This window comes from Mesocricetus auratus, unplaced genomic scaffold, assembly GCF_017639785.1.
Source record: "Mesocricetus auratus isolate SY011 unplaced genomic scaffold, BCM_Maur_2.0 Super-Scaffold_100691, whole genome shotgun sequence".
Classification (NCBI taxonomy): domain Eukaryota; kingdom Metazoa; phylum Chordata; class Mammalia; order Rodentia; family Cricetidae; genus Mesocricetus; species Mesocricetus auratus.
Window position 1 is genome coordinate 19,483,929 of NW_024429267.1, and position 16,519 is coordinate 19,500,447.

The following is a 16,519-nucleotide window of genomic DNA, read 5'->3' on the forward strand; positions in this document are numbered from 1 at the left end:
TGTGTGTGTGTGTACATATATGTGCATGGCCTGCATGTGGAGGTCAGAGGACAAGTTTCAGAACTCAGGTCTCATCTTCTTCCACAGTGTGGGTTCTGGGAGTTGAACTCTGATTGCCATCGTTGGTAGCAAGCATCTTTACTCACTGAGCCGCCTCACCAGCACCTGTTAGACTTCCTGAAAATCACTTCACTGCAGATTTAGGGCTGTGATGAAGAAGCAAGATTAGATATGTTAACTTTGCATTGAAAAGCTGCAGTACATGCTTTAAATTGAGAAAGCCATTTGAATAGTTCAATTTGCCGTTTCTTTTTTGGATTTGGAGGGTTGTGCTTTGCTGTGTGATTTTGATATTTTTTAGAATTTTTAGAAGGATAATTATTCCTAACTGTTCACTACTGTCCATTTCTCGTTGTGTATAAAATACTGCCTTCAAATTATTAGTGCTTCCATTGAAAGGATGTGGCAGGGTGTTGTTGGCGGTGGTGGAGGTGTGACTAGGGTCTACTGCAGTGTTGATCTCAGTTTTGTGTCACTTAATCCCCACGGCAATTCTGTAAGGTAAGTGACACCATCCCTATCCCACCTCTGAGATAAGGATGAAGACAAGATCAGGGAGGCAACTTGCATGGAGCCGTCAGTGAAGGAGCAGAGTTTCAAGCCTCTGTTTTAGGAGAATTCAACTCTTTCTAGTCTGTCATCTCTGTTTACTCTCCCAGATGCTGTGAGCAATTCATTCATGCACCAGTGACTGTCAAGTTTGTGTCTGGTGCTAAGCCTTAGGAGCAAGCAGTAAATAAATGGTCTGTGCCCTGATTGATTTACAGTGGCACAATGAGATATACGTTTTAGCAGGATGAATCCTGATCTGAGGATTGGCGAGAGCAGAAGTAGGAATATAAGTACATTGTGGAAAGCTTGGTAAAGGCAGTCAGTTTTAGTTTGGACTCAGCAGAGGAGATGCAGGAGAGTGGCTGGGTATGGGTGTCTGGCAGGGAGAGTTGATAAAGTTAAGGGGTGATGGGGATTTGGATGGAGCTGGAAGGATTGAGAATGACTTTGGGTGTTATTTAGAATAAGTGATGCTGCCTTTACTAATGCAGGGAAGAGCAAGGCGGGCTGCTGACTAGAATAATTTAGATGATGAGGTATCTGTTAGTTGTGTTGGGTTCCGGTCAGCAGGTGGACATCTGGGAATTCCACAGGGAGCTGGGATGATGAGAGAAGTTTGAGTATCACTCACATCCAGATGGTTTATGAAGCATGGGAGTGGCTCCAATTATCTAGGGAAAGCAGACATACAAATATGTCAGTAGAAGCCTAAAGCAGTTACTGATTTATCATTTCTGGAGAATCTTTTTTTTTCCCATTTGTTAACTTAGAATTGCATGTAAATGTAATAGCTCTTCCTACATAGAGAAGGTAGCTCATTCTGCAGCCAATGCATAGGAAAGATTAACTGCCAAGCACGCTGCAAGTTGTCAACACCCGAGCAGTTTTTAACTGGACTATGTGTCTCTGTGTGACTCTTGTGAGGGACTACATCTCAGAGTCCACATGGGATCTTCAATGGAGCTCCCAGGCTCACAAAACAAACACCATGCTACACAAATCATCCGCTCTTTAAGTGTAGGTGAATAGTGAAAGAGTTCGGTTCCCACTGAGATACTGAAAGCAGAACATCTAGGTTCAACCTGTTGGCAGATTGAATCAGACATTAGTCCTATAACACAGAAGCCCCTTAAAACAAAGCAGTTTGGATAGCGTGTGCCCTTTGGGTTACGCAGTAGACAGAATTATAAATGTTAATGTCTCAAAATGCCAAGAGTGAAAGCCTCATAAGAACCGTTAAAGTGGGATGTCTTCAGTGGGCCTGGCTGGAAACCATTCAAATGCAAGATAACAGGTAAACAGGGCATTGTTCAGTAGACCCACGCAGCAGTACGGTTGACTGTGCTGAATATAGGAATGCTTTTTAGATGAAAGAAGCCAGACCCAAAAGAACGCATATCTCATTTATATGAAGTTCAAGAACAGGCAAAACCCGAGGATATCGGAGATGATGCCTGAGTGAAGGGAGGCGTGGGAACCGGAGGGAGACAGAGATGCTATGTGAACCGAGGAGGATGCTTCTTCAACAGCGCATTCATCTGTCCAAGCACATTAGCTTACGTACTCAGATTTGTTCACTTGACTGTGAGTTTCAAATAAGCAGCAAAGTAAGAAAACGAAAACATATGCTGAGCAATTGTGTGGAAATGAGCCTGGGGAGTACGTGCCTGCTGTCTCAGACCCAGGGAACCCCCAGGAAGCTGATTCCCTGCATCCTTCCAGGTCCAGAATGAGTTCTTTTTACACCCTGTTGACTTTGTACCTAAATATCTATTCCTATAAGACTATTGAGCAACTCAGATTCCTGGAGGTAGTATTCTAAATTACCTTCAGATGACAGGTACAAAGTATGAGCACTTCCATTCCTGAACTGTTCTCCGGTAAATTCAGGACTGAAGGAGAGAGATTACAGGACTTCCTTGAGGGTGGAGCAGCCTCTGCCTTCCTTATCTAAGGTGGACAGAGGGCAAGAGGTAGAAGATGGGGTGAGGAGGGGTAGCAGGATGGGGGGTAGAGGTAGCAGGATGGGGGAGATGGAGGTAGCAGGATGGGGGAGAGGTAGCAGGTGTTTTTATGACTTGAGATTTGCATATGCATGTGTAAAGGAGACACATTTTAAGAGCATCTCCACAGTTATTCATGTTGCTTTACTCGTTCCTTTGAACAGGAGATAGTGGATAACCTTCTGCAAAATGGAAGATGGAAAGCCCGTTTGGGCTCCCCACCCCACAGATGGATTTCAGATGGGCAATATTGTGGACATTGGCCCTGACAGCCTAACAATTGAACCCTTGAACCAAAAAGGCAAGGTGAGTTTCTCAGAGAGATCTCAAAATGTGACCTCTTTCACTTACAGCCACAAGTATCCTGCCCCTCCCCGAAGAAAGGTGAAAACGAAGTAGACATTCCCGCCATCATGGTGAAAACCAATGTCTGACAATGTAACTTAAGTTTGGGATTGACTTCCTTGATTAAATGGGAAGTGTGTACTATGAGAAAATAGGATCCTATGATAATCAGAAACCTAACATTCTTAGTGGTGTGATAAAATACAGTCAGTGGCAGCATTTTTATCCCATATGCCACACTACTAGAATAACTGGCATGGATGTAATGTATAATGTAGTCAATGTGTTACAGAGTAAACATGATAATGTGACTGCTGCTGTGATGTCAAATTCTGCTTGGGGGCTTCAGCTTTTGCATCTTTTTATTTTTTTGGTTTATTTTCAACTTAAACTTATATAGAGTAGAATTTGGACAAATATCTTTTTATTAAAGATATTTGACTCTTAAGCACCCCACATATTGTTATTTTTATGGTAATAGTATAAACCATACTTTACTTCTGTTCATACATTATTTATTTCCTTTTATAAACTCTTAGACATAGACTAGTCAGGATTCCTAAGTGGAAGTTGGGGAGAGTGACCAAGAGTTGCGTACAGCCAGAGCCTACAGTGTAGACGTGTATCCTTCAGTCTTTGAGAGATTGGGTATTTTTTGATACCACAGCCTCCTATTTTAAGTCTAACAAATAATACTATTAAACATTTCTTCTTACCAAATATGTGTATGTAATTTCTGTTTACTTCAGGCTCTGCAAATATCCATGAACAATTTACATTCTACAGATATGTGGTTCACTACTGCCACATGACTGCCATCCTTCTGGGAACCTTAGAAAAATAAGGTGGATCTCTCATGAGAGAAGACTGTTCTGTTGCTGTAAACAACCCAGGAACCAGAACGCATAATATATATTGTGCCATGCTGGTGGAGGCCAATTAAAGATGCCTTCAGGAAAGGAAAGATAAAGTGTTCTCATTTTCCCTCATTAGCGGTACCTTGTGTACTTACCGCACACTGCCTACTTAAAAAGTGTGCTTTTAAAAGTTCACACACAATAAATTTTGAAAGCTTTTGCCTTTTGCTTAACATGTTTTATGAGCACAGTGAGCTAAAAGACCAGAATGAAGTGAGGGGAGTCCTTCCCGAGTCTGTTCTGTTGAGGCCTGTCACATTTGTAGGTGACAGAATAATTCAGTTCAAGAACAAAAGAAACTTGATTTAAGGGGATGTGCTTTTGCAATATATTTTACATATTTCAATGTATTTGAATTATGTCATATTAGTGTTAATGAGGTACATATATAGAACCAGTAGAAGTGCAGTTTAATTCAATTATTTTTGGTGCATTTGTTTACTTGTTGCGTGTGTGTTTGTGTGAATTTGTGCATGTATACCCAGAGGCTAACTTGAAAGAATTGGTTCTCTTCTTCCACCCTGTGGGTCCCAGGGATTGAACTGGAGATCTCAGGTTTCATGGCTGGGCCATCTCACCAACCTGAAAGCATAGTTTAAATTAGGGAGTCACATAAATTTTTATGGATCTACAAATTCAATCCTATACTATAAACTAAAGTCTAAAAATATTTTGGAGGCCTAAGCTATTACCTTTACAAAAATTATTTTTATTATTTGTGTGTGTGTGTGTGTATTTATGTTGTACAAAGTTCTTTTGAGTAGAAATCAGAGGACAACCTGAGGGAGAGGGTCTCTTTCTTCATTACATGGGTCCTAGGAGAATAGGCTCAGGTCCCTAAGCTTAATGGCAGGTGCCTTTATCTACTGGGCCATCTTACTGGGCCCTGGTTTTCTTTTTATAATGGAAAAACTTCCCTAACAGAAAAGCAAAAATGTTTTGATGAAAATAATTTTTAAAAAATCCCAAAAAACAAAAAATGAGGGGACTGGAGAGGTGGCTCAGCGATTTAGAGTATTGGCTGCTCTTCCAGACACCTACATGGCAGCTCACAACTGTCTGCAAACTCCAGTTCCAAGGGATCCCACACCCTCACACATTCATTCATTTGTTTCCTGGGGGGAGAGACAATAGAGGCTGGTTGTTAATTTGGGGCCTGAAGGAAGAGGGAGACTTCTGGACTCAGCTTGCTGTTAACCTTATCATTTAAGGAAGTCGGTTGCCCCTCCTCCGGAGCATTCATTCCTCATCTGGAGTCTTTTTCATTGGCTATAGCTCCTGCCAGTCAACACCAACCTCTCTGTTACTAGGCTGTGACAAGTGTATACACTGTTCTGTGGTATTAGCAGCTATTGCAGAATGGATTTTCCTACAGAATCATTGCAATGAATTGATTGTTTTATGCTATCTTCTTCTACATAATGTTCACTGTCTGGTTCATGTTTGAAAGAGTGGCCTCTCCTCCAAACCTTCCACATTTATAAGAAAACATATGTATTAGATTGCAAAGAATTAACTTTCAGAGAGTTGCGTTTAACAGGTGTAAATTGGGTATGGCGTTGTTGCTGTTCTTTTGTGTTAGTGGGTATTAGAGAGTGCATTCAGGGCATCATGTATTTTATACAAGAGTTTTACCACTGAGATGCCCCCACACCACTAAATTTGTTACAACTTTAAATTGGAATCCTCTTTGAAGTCTGGATTTTACTTCATAAACTATGACCACCTTATTATATACAGTATTCTTGCACACATAGTGTTACAAATTGTTTTTTTTTATTTTGGTACTGGAGATCAGACCAAGGCTATTTATGCTGAGCATAAACTCTACCACTGAGCTAAACCTCCAGCCCCCCAATATTATTGTAAAAGAACCAAACTGTTTTTCTTAAGAGTTTAATTTGATACAGTTGGAATTGTCACCCAGAAGAGTTAATTGTAATTATTTAGAGGTATAAATTTATAAATAACTGTTGAGATAGCATGAATTAAAATTTAATTCTCTTTAGATGTAATTTGAGATCATTTGTTCTCTGTTACAAGATGCTATCTTAATTCTGCAGTGTCTCTCATAGCATTTTAAGTGATGAATGCATGCAAATTTGTTTATGGGTTAATTTTATGTTGAGACAGGGTCTTATGTGGCTTTGACTGGCCATGACTCATTATATAGTCAAGCATGACCTTGAATTCCTAATCCCCCTGCTTGTATCTCCAAGTGCTGGGACTGCAGGCATGTACCACCACACCCAGCTATTTGTGGGTACTTTTAATTATACGGACTGGATAATTTTGTATTTTTGACACATTTTTATGTAGGAATTGATGTCAAATAATGTTTCACAAATAACATTAATAGTTTGCTTATGCTTTATGTGATTATGAATGTTCCTGCCTTTAAAACAATAAAATTGTTTATATGCAAACATTAAAGTGCTTTTAGTTTTTGGTAACTAGCATGTTTCTAAGTAGAAATTTAGGATTGGCGTGTTTATTACTTTGTTAGGATTAGTGTGTTTGTTATTTTGTCTCACTGTGGGTGTGAAAACCTGGGGTACTTATTTTTAATTGCTGTTGTTGATTCATGTCTACAGTAGTAGTGGACATAGTTTTGGATGAAAATTATTGACTTTTGAACGAGTGCTTTGTTAAGTAGTAGAATCTGTGTTATACTCTAACATATTGTTACCTCATTGCAATATATTCAATTAGCTGAACTCCTTATCTTTTTTACTATCTAAAAGCCTCAAATGCTCAAACCTTTTTGTTTGTTTGTTGTTTGCTAGACATTTTTGGCTCTCATAAACCAAGTATTCCCTGCAGAGGAGGACAGTAAAAAAGATGTGGAAGATAACTGTAAGTATTAATTTCAAAGTTATTTCTCCATCCCATGGAGTTTCTGCTTCTAGAAAGTAAGTTTCTGGTTATTTTACTTGTACAGGAGACTAGGTCAGAGCACACAGGCTTGATAAGATCTCCCTGGAGCTTGGGAGGCCTAGGTTTATTCCTGTATCCCATGTGCTCTTCTGTGAAATTCTCTTGAGTGTCTCCTGCTGTCATTTCAGTTGTGTGTGGGAAGGGTGATAATTTAGTGTGAAATTTCAACTAAAGTCTCTTCTTAGCTGTCTCTAAAGTCATTCCAAAGTTCATAGTAATTTGGAAGTTGACATCCAGAGTCAATTAATATCACTGTCTGGATATGGCAAACCAATGTTAAACAAAACAAACAACACTGCTGAATAATTTATAATTGAAAAGTTTATTTAAGAGCATTATATTAAACCAGTATTAATTTGAATTATAGATATCTTAAAATACTTGGTGAAAAATTCTTTATTCATTGTGTGGGTCTTCATCACTATAACAAAAATATCTGAGTTAATTTGCAGAGGGGGGAAGCTTTGTTTGGCTTTGTAGATTGGGAGATTTCTATCTATGGTAAATTGACCCCTCCACTTGTGCCTTTGGTGAAGTACAGTACATTATGGAAGGAACATGCAGTAGGGGGAATCGCTTATTTCACTAAAGCCAGGAAGCAAAGAAAATCTCATGTCCCCATCGTCTCTTTTTGGCACACCCCAGTGACAGCCCTGCCCATTGACTCCCAACTGCTCCAAGTGAAGCTGCAGGCTTTACCAAAGAATATTCTAGATCCAAACTGTAGTGAGGTAGGCGTGGTATTTGAGGATCATTTCTAGTTACCATGGATTTCCTTAGAAGTATCTGACCTTAAATACTCTCCAGAAAGAAGACGAGCTTTGTTATTACTGGTTTTCACTGGGGTTTACAATTGAGTAAGCCTGAGAGACCCCGTATGTAACTACAGGTGTTGTGAAATAGTGCTGGGGGCTCTGGGAGCCGAGGGTGAGGCAGTCAAGGCTTCTGATCCTGACTTCAGTTTGGAAGCTTATGTGCCTGCAGGCCACATTGCTCCTCTTTTGGGAATTTCATCTGCAAAGCAGGAGTAGTTATCTGTGTTGCATGCTTAGAGGGGGATACACTCAAGACATTTAGCAGAGTATCTAACTTCCGCAGACCGAATAAACCACAGCTGTTATTATTAGGAGTAAAGACATCATTTTTCTTCCTTTCTCACCTTGCTAGAGAGTTTGTCTGGCAAAACAATGCAGTTTTGAGAAATATTCAAAGCAGACCAGAAAGGAAACTAAATCAGGTTGAAAATAACAAGAAGTACCTTTCTGTTAAAGTTTTCTAGGGAGGCCAGTGAGATGGCTTAGTGGGTACTGGCACTTGCCACACACCTGAGGACCTGGATTTGATCTCTAGGAGCTGCATGGTAGAAGAAGAAAACTGATTCCCACATATTATACCTTGCATTGCCACTCCCCGAAACATATACAAATGTAACAAAAATTTGCTAGGGTATATAATGTAACAACTGATCCTCTTCATATGTTAACTTGTTTTTCTTAAGAGACACATTCACCTGTAGCTAAATGTAATAGATTTGACTTTTCCATTTGTTATTTTTTGAATTAGTGTTTTCCAACTCTCCTATTTCCTTTGCTGTGCTATGCTTCACCACTGCTGACCTTCCCTGGCCCCAGTAGGGTTTGCTTCCCCTTCCCAATGCTCTCACTGATGATCGAGAGTGATAGCAATGGCACCTGGTGGAAGCTGGCTGCTCTCATCGTGCAATAGCCTGTCCTGGCTTGAAGTCCCTCCTCCGAAGCCCTGTCATTTAAGCAGTTTCGGTGGCTGACTTTATAATATAGGTGTTTTTCTTTGCTGAAGTTGTTCCTTCACCTAGTGTTTGGTCTAAGACTTGTCATTATCACACCAGCCTTTCCAATTGCGGTTTGCCTTATGTTTCAGATCATCCCTGTGTTCACTAGATCATAGTGAAAATGCAGTGGTTAAATACCCGATACCTGTAGTGTGTCATGAGCTGTGTGCTAAAGGTTAGCCAGAGGCAAAGGTATAGGGATGGTCGTGGTGGTGCACACTTGTAGTCCAAGCACTTAGGAGGTTGAGGTAGGAGGGACCCGAATTCACAAGCTGGGTAGCAGGACCCTGCCTCAAAACTAACCAACCAACCAACCAACCAACCAACCAACCAAGTCAATACCCAGAGGTATTGTTATATTTTAAAACAAACTCAATTCCTACTTTTAACTTTAAGTTTCATGTGTGGATGTTTTATATGTAGAGATTAATATATTAGTTTTCCATCTTTACTTGATTCTTGGCATTGGTAACAGAATAGAAAAATAATTCATGGTAAATCCAGAAGTTAAATAGAAAACAATAGCACAGTTTCATGCTGAATTTAAGGTACTATTACTTACATTGCCTATAACATTCCTCATGAACATTATATTCACCTGCCAGATGTTGAGATAAATAGAGTGTAAAATCAGAAAGAATCTTAGAAGTTACCCCTTCAGTTTCAGTGATGAGATGACTTCTTCAGTAACATATGTATCATTGATTGGCTTTCATGATGTTGAAATCATTTGTGTTTTCTCCTTTTCCCTCTCTGTCACTGAACTAGAGCTGTAGTCAGTAAATAGGATCTGAAATATTCAGATAATCTCTGGTCATTAGTATAAATTTAATGAAGTCACAGGTGTTCTTCATTAAACATTTTTGGTATGGTATATATCACCAAGGTGTGTCCAAGGGAATAAATTGTGTTTATATGTCTATAATGCCTTACTTTTAAAGGTCTCTTGACTGGCATGCACGAGGCCCTGGTTCAATCCCCAACACTCCCAGAAAGGAAAAAGATAGACTTGGAGCTTTTGCAGTGACATGGCTCAGTTGGTAAAGGTGCTTGAATCATGACTTCCATTTCCCTGGTCCATGTAAAGGTGGATGCTGAGAACCACTTCCACAGAGCTGTCCTCTGATCCACTCAGTGTCATACCATGCATCTTCCATCATGCATGCATGTGTGCATGCACTGAAAAATAAAAATAGTATTCTTCAAGGTGCAGTGATGCTCACCTTTTATCATAGCTCTTTGGAAGTGGAGCAGGCAGATCTCTCTGAGTTCAAGGCCAGCCTTGTCTCGATAATGAGTTTCAGGCCAGCCAGAGGTGCATAGTGACACACTGTCTCAAAAAAAATATTGCTCTTTTAGCTATAGTTAAATCTATAAATACTTAGACGTTAAAAAGTAAGCAGTTCATATAGAGTAGTGTGTGTAAATAGCCAAACCAAGTAACCCCAGAGCTGGCTACCAGAGGAGGGTGGGATGGAACTAGGTGGGGCAGGATGTTGTTTCCGGGACCCCTGTGAACATTCCTGGATCATATCACTAGGGAGGTGGGTGAAACTTAGCATTTCCCACTCTGACAAACAGCAGACTTCCTCCGTGAAGATGGAATAGCCTGATCAGTGTGACTGGATGTCCTCCTGCCACCGACAGATACTGCTTCTGTTGGGGTTTATTTGGTTGAATGAACAGATATCCTCGAGAAGGCAGGTGGGGAGTAAGGAATGGGGTGAAGAGAAGACTTGGTAGCCATCCGCATGTCAGTATAGGGTTACATGGTCGATACACGGCTGACTTTAAAGGGTGCGTGTGCAGTGCTGTCAGCAGTTCTCACTTGGGGGGAGCTATGCTAGCGCATAAGCAGGTGTCTCAGAGGAAAGCGAGATGTGGGGAGAGGCTCAGCAGAGCGTTTTGAATAAAGAAACAGCAATGTGTAGATCGGGCTTCTAGGGGATGAGGTGGAAGAAAAGTAGGGATAGAGAGTGAAGGTGATTAGATACCCAAACCAGAGGCACCTCTGCTGCCCGAGTCCTTCCAAATCTCTCTCCACTTCAAGGGAAATCTATGACTCAAATGTTAGGAGCCCCAACATGCTTAGTACTCTCTTACTTTACTTTCAGTGGCATCAGAAAGCAATGGGGCCCTTGAAAAGTGAACTGACTGCATTGTCTCAAGGCAGATACATGGCCTTTGCCAAGATAATCTAGCAAGAGGCTCTTGTAGGCATTGTTGACTTGTATACTGGGAATGCAGGTACTGAAGATGTACTATGTCTTCAGTGAGCGACCATGTAAAACAAGTGAACTCTGCAGCACCTTGCCCTTAAGTATTTGGGTTAGTAACTAAAACCAGATGTATAAAATTACCATCCTCATCCTGACAGATGTGGAAAGGAGCAGGAGAAATTGCAAAGAAGAGACTAGCTCTGGAAGGAGAGAGGTTGGAGAAGTATCATTTTGAGATAGGCCTGTGTGTCTCTCAAAGCAGCATTTTGAGAAAAGGTTTTAAAGTATATATAGTTATACATATTAATATATATATATCTATAGATGGAGAGGATGTTGTAGGCAGAGACAGTGTATAAATAGACAGTGGGTTTGATAAATAGCTGTTTGTATCCAAGTTAGGTATTAAAAGAGGTTAGAGAAAATCATAACAATAACCACTCGAATGCATGTTTATTAACAGCCTTGGATAGATTTTAAGGTGAATGTTTGTAGTTGAGCCCCAGCAATATTCTTTGAGTTGGAGAGAGATTTAGTTAGTGCTCTAGTTTACTTAACCCACTCTTCAGTCTGGACTGGAGAGAACAGAGATTAAAGTAGTAGATAAATAGAGGTCACTTGAACCACAAAAGAGGTAGTGCGGCCTGCACAGCAATCCTACATAGCAATGGAGCTGTAGAAAAGGAGGGAGGGGCATGCTAGGAATTCAGATTGTGTTAACACTTTATATTTCCATGAGCCTGACAAAGGGCTATATTTTTTTTTTTATGTGATGTGAAGATTGGGAACTGACTTCAAAATAGGAGGACAAGATGCTGACTTACTGTTTTCAGTTTGGATAATTGATAAAATTATGGTCCCAACAGCAAGCAAAGTAGGTAGGAGGAGTGTACTGTCTGCTCCAGTATGTAGTGCAAACGAAGCATAGGAGACGGGAGTGTGTAGGAACTAAATGGGGAAGAACTTGGGACAGATCACTGGAACAGAACAGAAAAACAAGGGAGTCACTCTGATTCTGTAAATACATTGGGTTAAGATGTGCACGACTCTCCCTTCATCAGTCATTGTGAGAACAGTCCAAATGGCCTGATTGTCCCTTACCATCTAAAACTATATCTTTTTTTGTCTTATCTGTAAGCGTCTGAGCATTGGACTGGCTTAGTATCTACTTTGTAGGGTCATAAATGTCTACAATAGTTCTTTCCATTTGATTGATAGTCTGCGTTTAAGCCTGCCCTCAGCAGAACACATCACTGGTACTGTCTATATGTAACTCCTCTAGCTGGAAATGTGTCATCTGAAGTTCTCCCAGATGTAAGTAAACAAGATTTATTTTAGGCAAGTGTTCTACCAATGCAATGTATCCCAGATGGATCTGTTTTACACTAGCCCACGAGGTCTATGTTTTCCTGTCTTCTAAAAACAAGAGATTAAATCTACCCTCACACATGAATTTAAACTGGGACCAGTGTGATTATGTATAATGAATTTCACTTTACCTCTTTTTCAACTCTCTAATCTAAAATTTTGTCATAGGTTCACTGATGTACTTAAATGAAGCCACACTCCTCCATAATGTCAAAGTTCGGTACAGTAAAGACAGAATCTATGTAAGTATTTTATCAATAACTGTCGTTTTTGTGGGTAATTGGCTCACTTACCTTTGCCCTGCTTGGTCTGAGTGTGATGTACATGAGGGTTCCAATTCTTGCTCTCCACGAGCCTGGTACATAGTGGATGTTTAATAAAACCTGCAGAATGAGAAAATGAATCCAGAGAACCAATTAACCTACTTCAGGCTTACACAGGTCCAATTTGAGTGTTTAAAAAACTACCTTGGGGTTAGGTATTTACCTCAGTGGTAGAGCACTTGCCTAGCAAGTGCAAGGCCCTGGGGTGGACCCTCAGCTCTGGGGAAGGGGAGAAGACAAAATATAAAACTATTTTTGATATATGGGTACAGATCTGCTTAGTTTCACTTTTCATAATGCAGAGAATGTAAGGCAACCTATGTGTGTTGAAGTTAAAAAAACTAAATGAGGAAAAATAAGTAGAATAGAAGGCAATAGCTGAAGAAGTATCACATGGACAAGAATGCTGATCATGGAACCTAAATAACTGTGGGATTTCTTAGTCCTTAGATTCTGGTCGTTAGAAGTCTAGATCATTAAACACAAAGAAAGACAATGGCTTTGGTGTAAGTTGTTTGTGTCAGATCACTCAGATGAATATTTAGCTACTGTTTTTTAATTATAATTATTCATTGGGCACACATGAGATTTTATTCTGCTCTGACCTGGTCATTGATTCTTTCATTGGCTGGAGATAGATTACCACACTCTGGTATCCTGTTAGAAAGATGAGGCTTCATTATTTTTGAACGAAGGATGCACATGGCTTCTTTGACATTTACAAGATCAAATGACAGTCTTAATTTTTTATATCACTATCAATTTGCCTAATTGTACTTACTTAATTCTGACTAAATTACATTTAGTCTTTGCCATCTGTCCAAGTAGTGACAGCTGGGAAATAGAGCTAATGTAGTCTATCCCCAAAGAATCTACTTGTCCTCTGGTTGTGGTTGGGTTAGGATTCCTATTTTCTCTGTTTTACTCCACAAATTCAGCTGAGTGAAGACTATATTTATGGATATTCTTGGGTAGAAATATTTTTAGAGGCAAAGTTGATTCAATCTATAACTTGCTGTTGAACAGACTCTTAATGTTTTAGATACCGAAGCAACTAAGTTTTAAAGTCAGTTGAAATGGTTTAACTTCTAATAAGTCAGTGAAAATTAACTGGGATATAGCTGGGAGGTTACCTCTTCTGAGTAGATCTTAAGAACTAGTGTTGTCAAGGTTGCCTTAAGTCAGAAGTGGAATCTTCTTTCTCTCTTAGCCAGTTAGGCCTTTTAGTAATAAACTCATCAAAGGTGGGCAATCCATAAATGCATCTGTTATTATCATAAAAATCTAAATAAATGTGTTAATTTCTATTTATGTAGATGCACAATTATGGGAAGGAAGCCATTTAGAGTAACAATTTAAGCTTGACATTTTGTACTTAGATTTGAGTAAGACAATAGAGGAACCTCATTTAACATTTTCACTTTGCTGAACTCTCTGATCCTTTACTTTTTGTCCTCAATTTTAAGGATTTGTTTCTTTTTATTTTATGTGTATGTGTGTTTTGCCTGAATGTCTGTGCAGCATGTGTGTGACTAGTGTCTCTGGAGGTCAGAAGGGGCTTCTGGGAGCCAAACCTGGATCCGTTGTACCAGCAGACAGTGCTGAGCCGCCTCTCCAGCCCTTCTGTTCTCTCTCCTCTAGCGAACGTCTTTGGAGACGTTGTGCGCATTTAGCAGTTTGAGAGCTCAGGATTTTTATAGCACTTCTCTTCTACAGTTGGAAAGAAAAAAGAAAAGTATGGCTTATATGTCCTAGTTTTGTCAGAACTACAACCTCTGTCTATCCAAGTAGAATTTTTATAAATTCTATTGGTCCATTTCCATAATCTTTAAAAACAAAATTAAATTTCATATTTAAAGGTAAGTTCCAGTTGCTCACAAAACAGCTAGTGGTTAGCATGTGGTGGCTTGCAGAACTCCCAAGACCAAGTGGCCACCTCAGAGCTAAGTCACTCCTGAGCATTCATTGACAGGGAAGGTTCAGACGGAGCTACATTTAAATGCTTCAAGAGCAGGGTGAATAGTCGGAGGATACCAGTGACCTGAAGTCCTGAAGTGAACTGTAGGACTCAGCTTGGTGACACTAGTAAGTAGAGTCAGTGTGTGGTGAAGCCATGACCCGACAGAACTATGGGAAGGGTTTTTGTTTTGAGAGACATAGGGAAGTGGGAAGGTATAATCTTGGTTTTTGAAGGTGTTGACTTTGAAGTAACTTTGGAAATAAGTATTCTTTGAAATTTGAGAAATGATGGGCTCTGAAAAATCAGAAAATATTTAATTTAAGGGCTAGAAATGTAGATTTTGAAGTCTTGTTTATATGAGAATTGGAGGTTTCTGTTTGTTGAGTATTTCTCCTGTTTGCCTTGTTTAGTTTTGAAGGAAAGTAACAATTTTCTTTTTCTGCCTTTCTTCCTTAGACATATGTCGCCAACATTCTGATTGCAGTGAATCCATACTTTGATATACCTAAAATATATTCTTCAGATACAATAAAGTCATATCAAGGAAAATCTCTTGGGACGATGCCACCTCATGTCTTTGCAATTGGTAAATTATATTTTAATTCTTGTCTTTTCTTATATCATATAAATTTACTTGATTTTTAAATTGTTTTGCGTCCCTTAAAAGATTTCAAGGATATATATTCATTGTCCATGGTACTGTGTTATACAAGGATGTTTTTATGCAACTGTTTACTGTTCGTTGACTATATGCACCCTCCCTCACAGCCTTATGCTTCTCCTCCTTCTTTACCCTCTTCTTGTTAGTTCGCTTTGTTCCCTAGACAGTTTCACCTCTACTTTGATATAATATTTACATGTGATTTTATGTGTCCACCTAAAATGGAACTGTATAGGAGAGAAGACACAAGACTGGCTCAGTTTTGCTTAATTTGATGTTCTTCAGTTATGTCTATTTTCCTGCAAATGATGCAATTTTGTTTTTCTTTATAGCTAAAAATTTTTCCATAGCACATTTTTCTTATCTATTCCAATGTTGTTGGACACCTCAGTTGGTTCTAGAACTTAGGTATTGTGAATTGTGCTGTGGCAAACACTGGTTTGCAGGTACCTCTGTGATATCTTGACTTGGAGTCCCTTGGGTAAATACCTAGGATTTGTAAATCTGTTGTTGTTTTTAATTTTTAAAAAATTTCATATATGTGTGTGTGTGTGTGAGAGAGAGAGAGACAGAGACAGAGACAGAGAGACAGAGAGATTGCATATGGCAAGATGCTTGTGTGGAGGTCAGAGGACAACTTGGGGTAGGTCATGTGTGGGGGTCAGAAGACAACTTGGGGTAGGTCATGTGTGGGGGTCAATTCATTTCTCTTTTTTCACCTTCATGTGTCCATTAAACTCAGGTTGCTGGGCTTGCATGGCACGTATTTTACTGAGCTATGGTAACAGCTTTATTGGTTTATTTGTTTATTTTTTCATTTTTAAGGAACTGTTATAGCGATTTTCTATAGAGGTTGTACTAGCTGACATCCCCACCAGCAGTATATAAGGGTTTCCTTTTTATTTGCATATATTAATCATGCATAATTCTTCATTATGACATTTCACATATCTGCATAATGTATTTTGATGATATTCACCCTGTTACCACACCCACTAACCCTCTTCCTGTTCTAACCTCACCCTTTCTAATTTCATCTTTTGTGTGTGTGACCCAATAGGTTTTAATTAGTTTTGTTTACAGGAGTGTGGGCACCTTATCATGGCTACATTACTGGAGAAAATGCCTCTGCCTCCCCATCAATCATTAACTATGTATAAATCCTTAGGAAGAGATGGGGCTCTGTGAGCCCTCTCCCCTCCACGACAGGGTGTTTTTAACAGGCCCAGTGCTGTCCAGATAATCACCTCCTGTTTGAAATTGCTCCTGCACATCCATTTTATTTTGAAGAAAGACTGATGTAATAAATGTTTGTTATTAAAACTAAACTTTGAAAGAAAAAAATCACAACTGATATGAGTTCA

At 39.5% G+C, this 16,519-nt stretch overlaps 1 protein-coding gene across 12 annotated transcripts in view; it reads left to right on the forward strand.

The window, feature by feature from the left end:
• The window catches only part of Myo6 (myosin VI), a 149,731-nt gene that overhangs the window by 45,502 nt on the left and 87,710 nt on the right, over positions 1 to 16,519 (forward strand). For all 12 annotated transcript variants that reach the window (XM_040740225.1, XM_040740224.1, XM_040740233.1 and 9 more), the window contains 4 exons: positions 2,780 to 2,921; positions 6,664 to 6,733; positions 12,380 to 12,453; positions 14,951 to 15,080. In XM_040740225.1, the coding sequence (XP_040596159.1) occupies positions 2,805 to 2,921; positions 6,664 to 6,733; positions 12,380 to 12,453; positions 14,951 to 15,080 (391 nt within the window). In that variant the 5' untranslated portion in view covers positions 2,780 to 2,804. The remainder of the gene's footprint in view (positions 1 to 2,779; positions 2,922 to 6,663; positions 6,734 to 12,379; positions 12,454 to 14,950; positions 15,081 to 16,519) is intronic.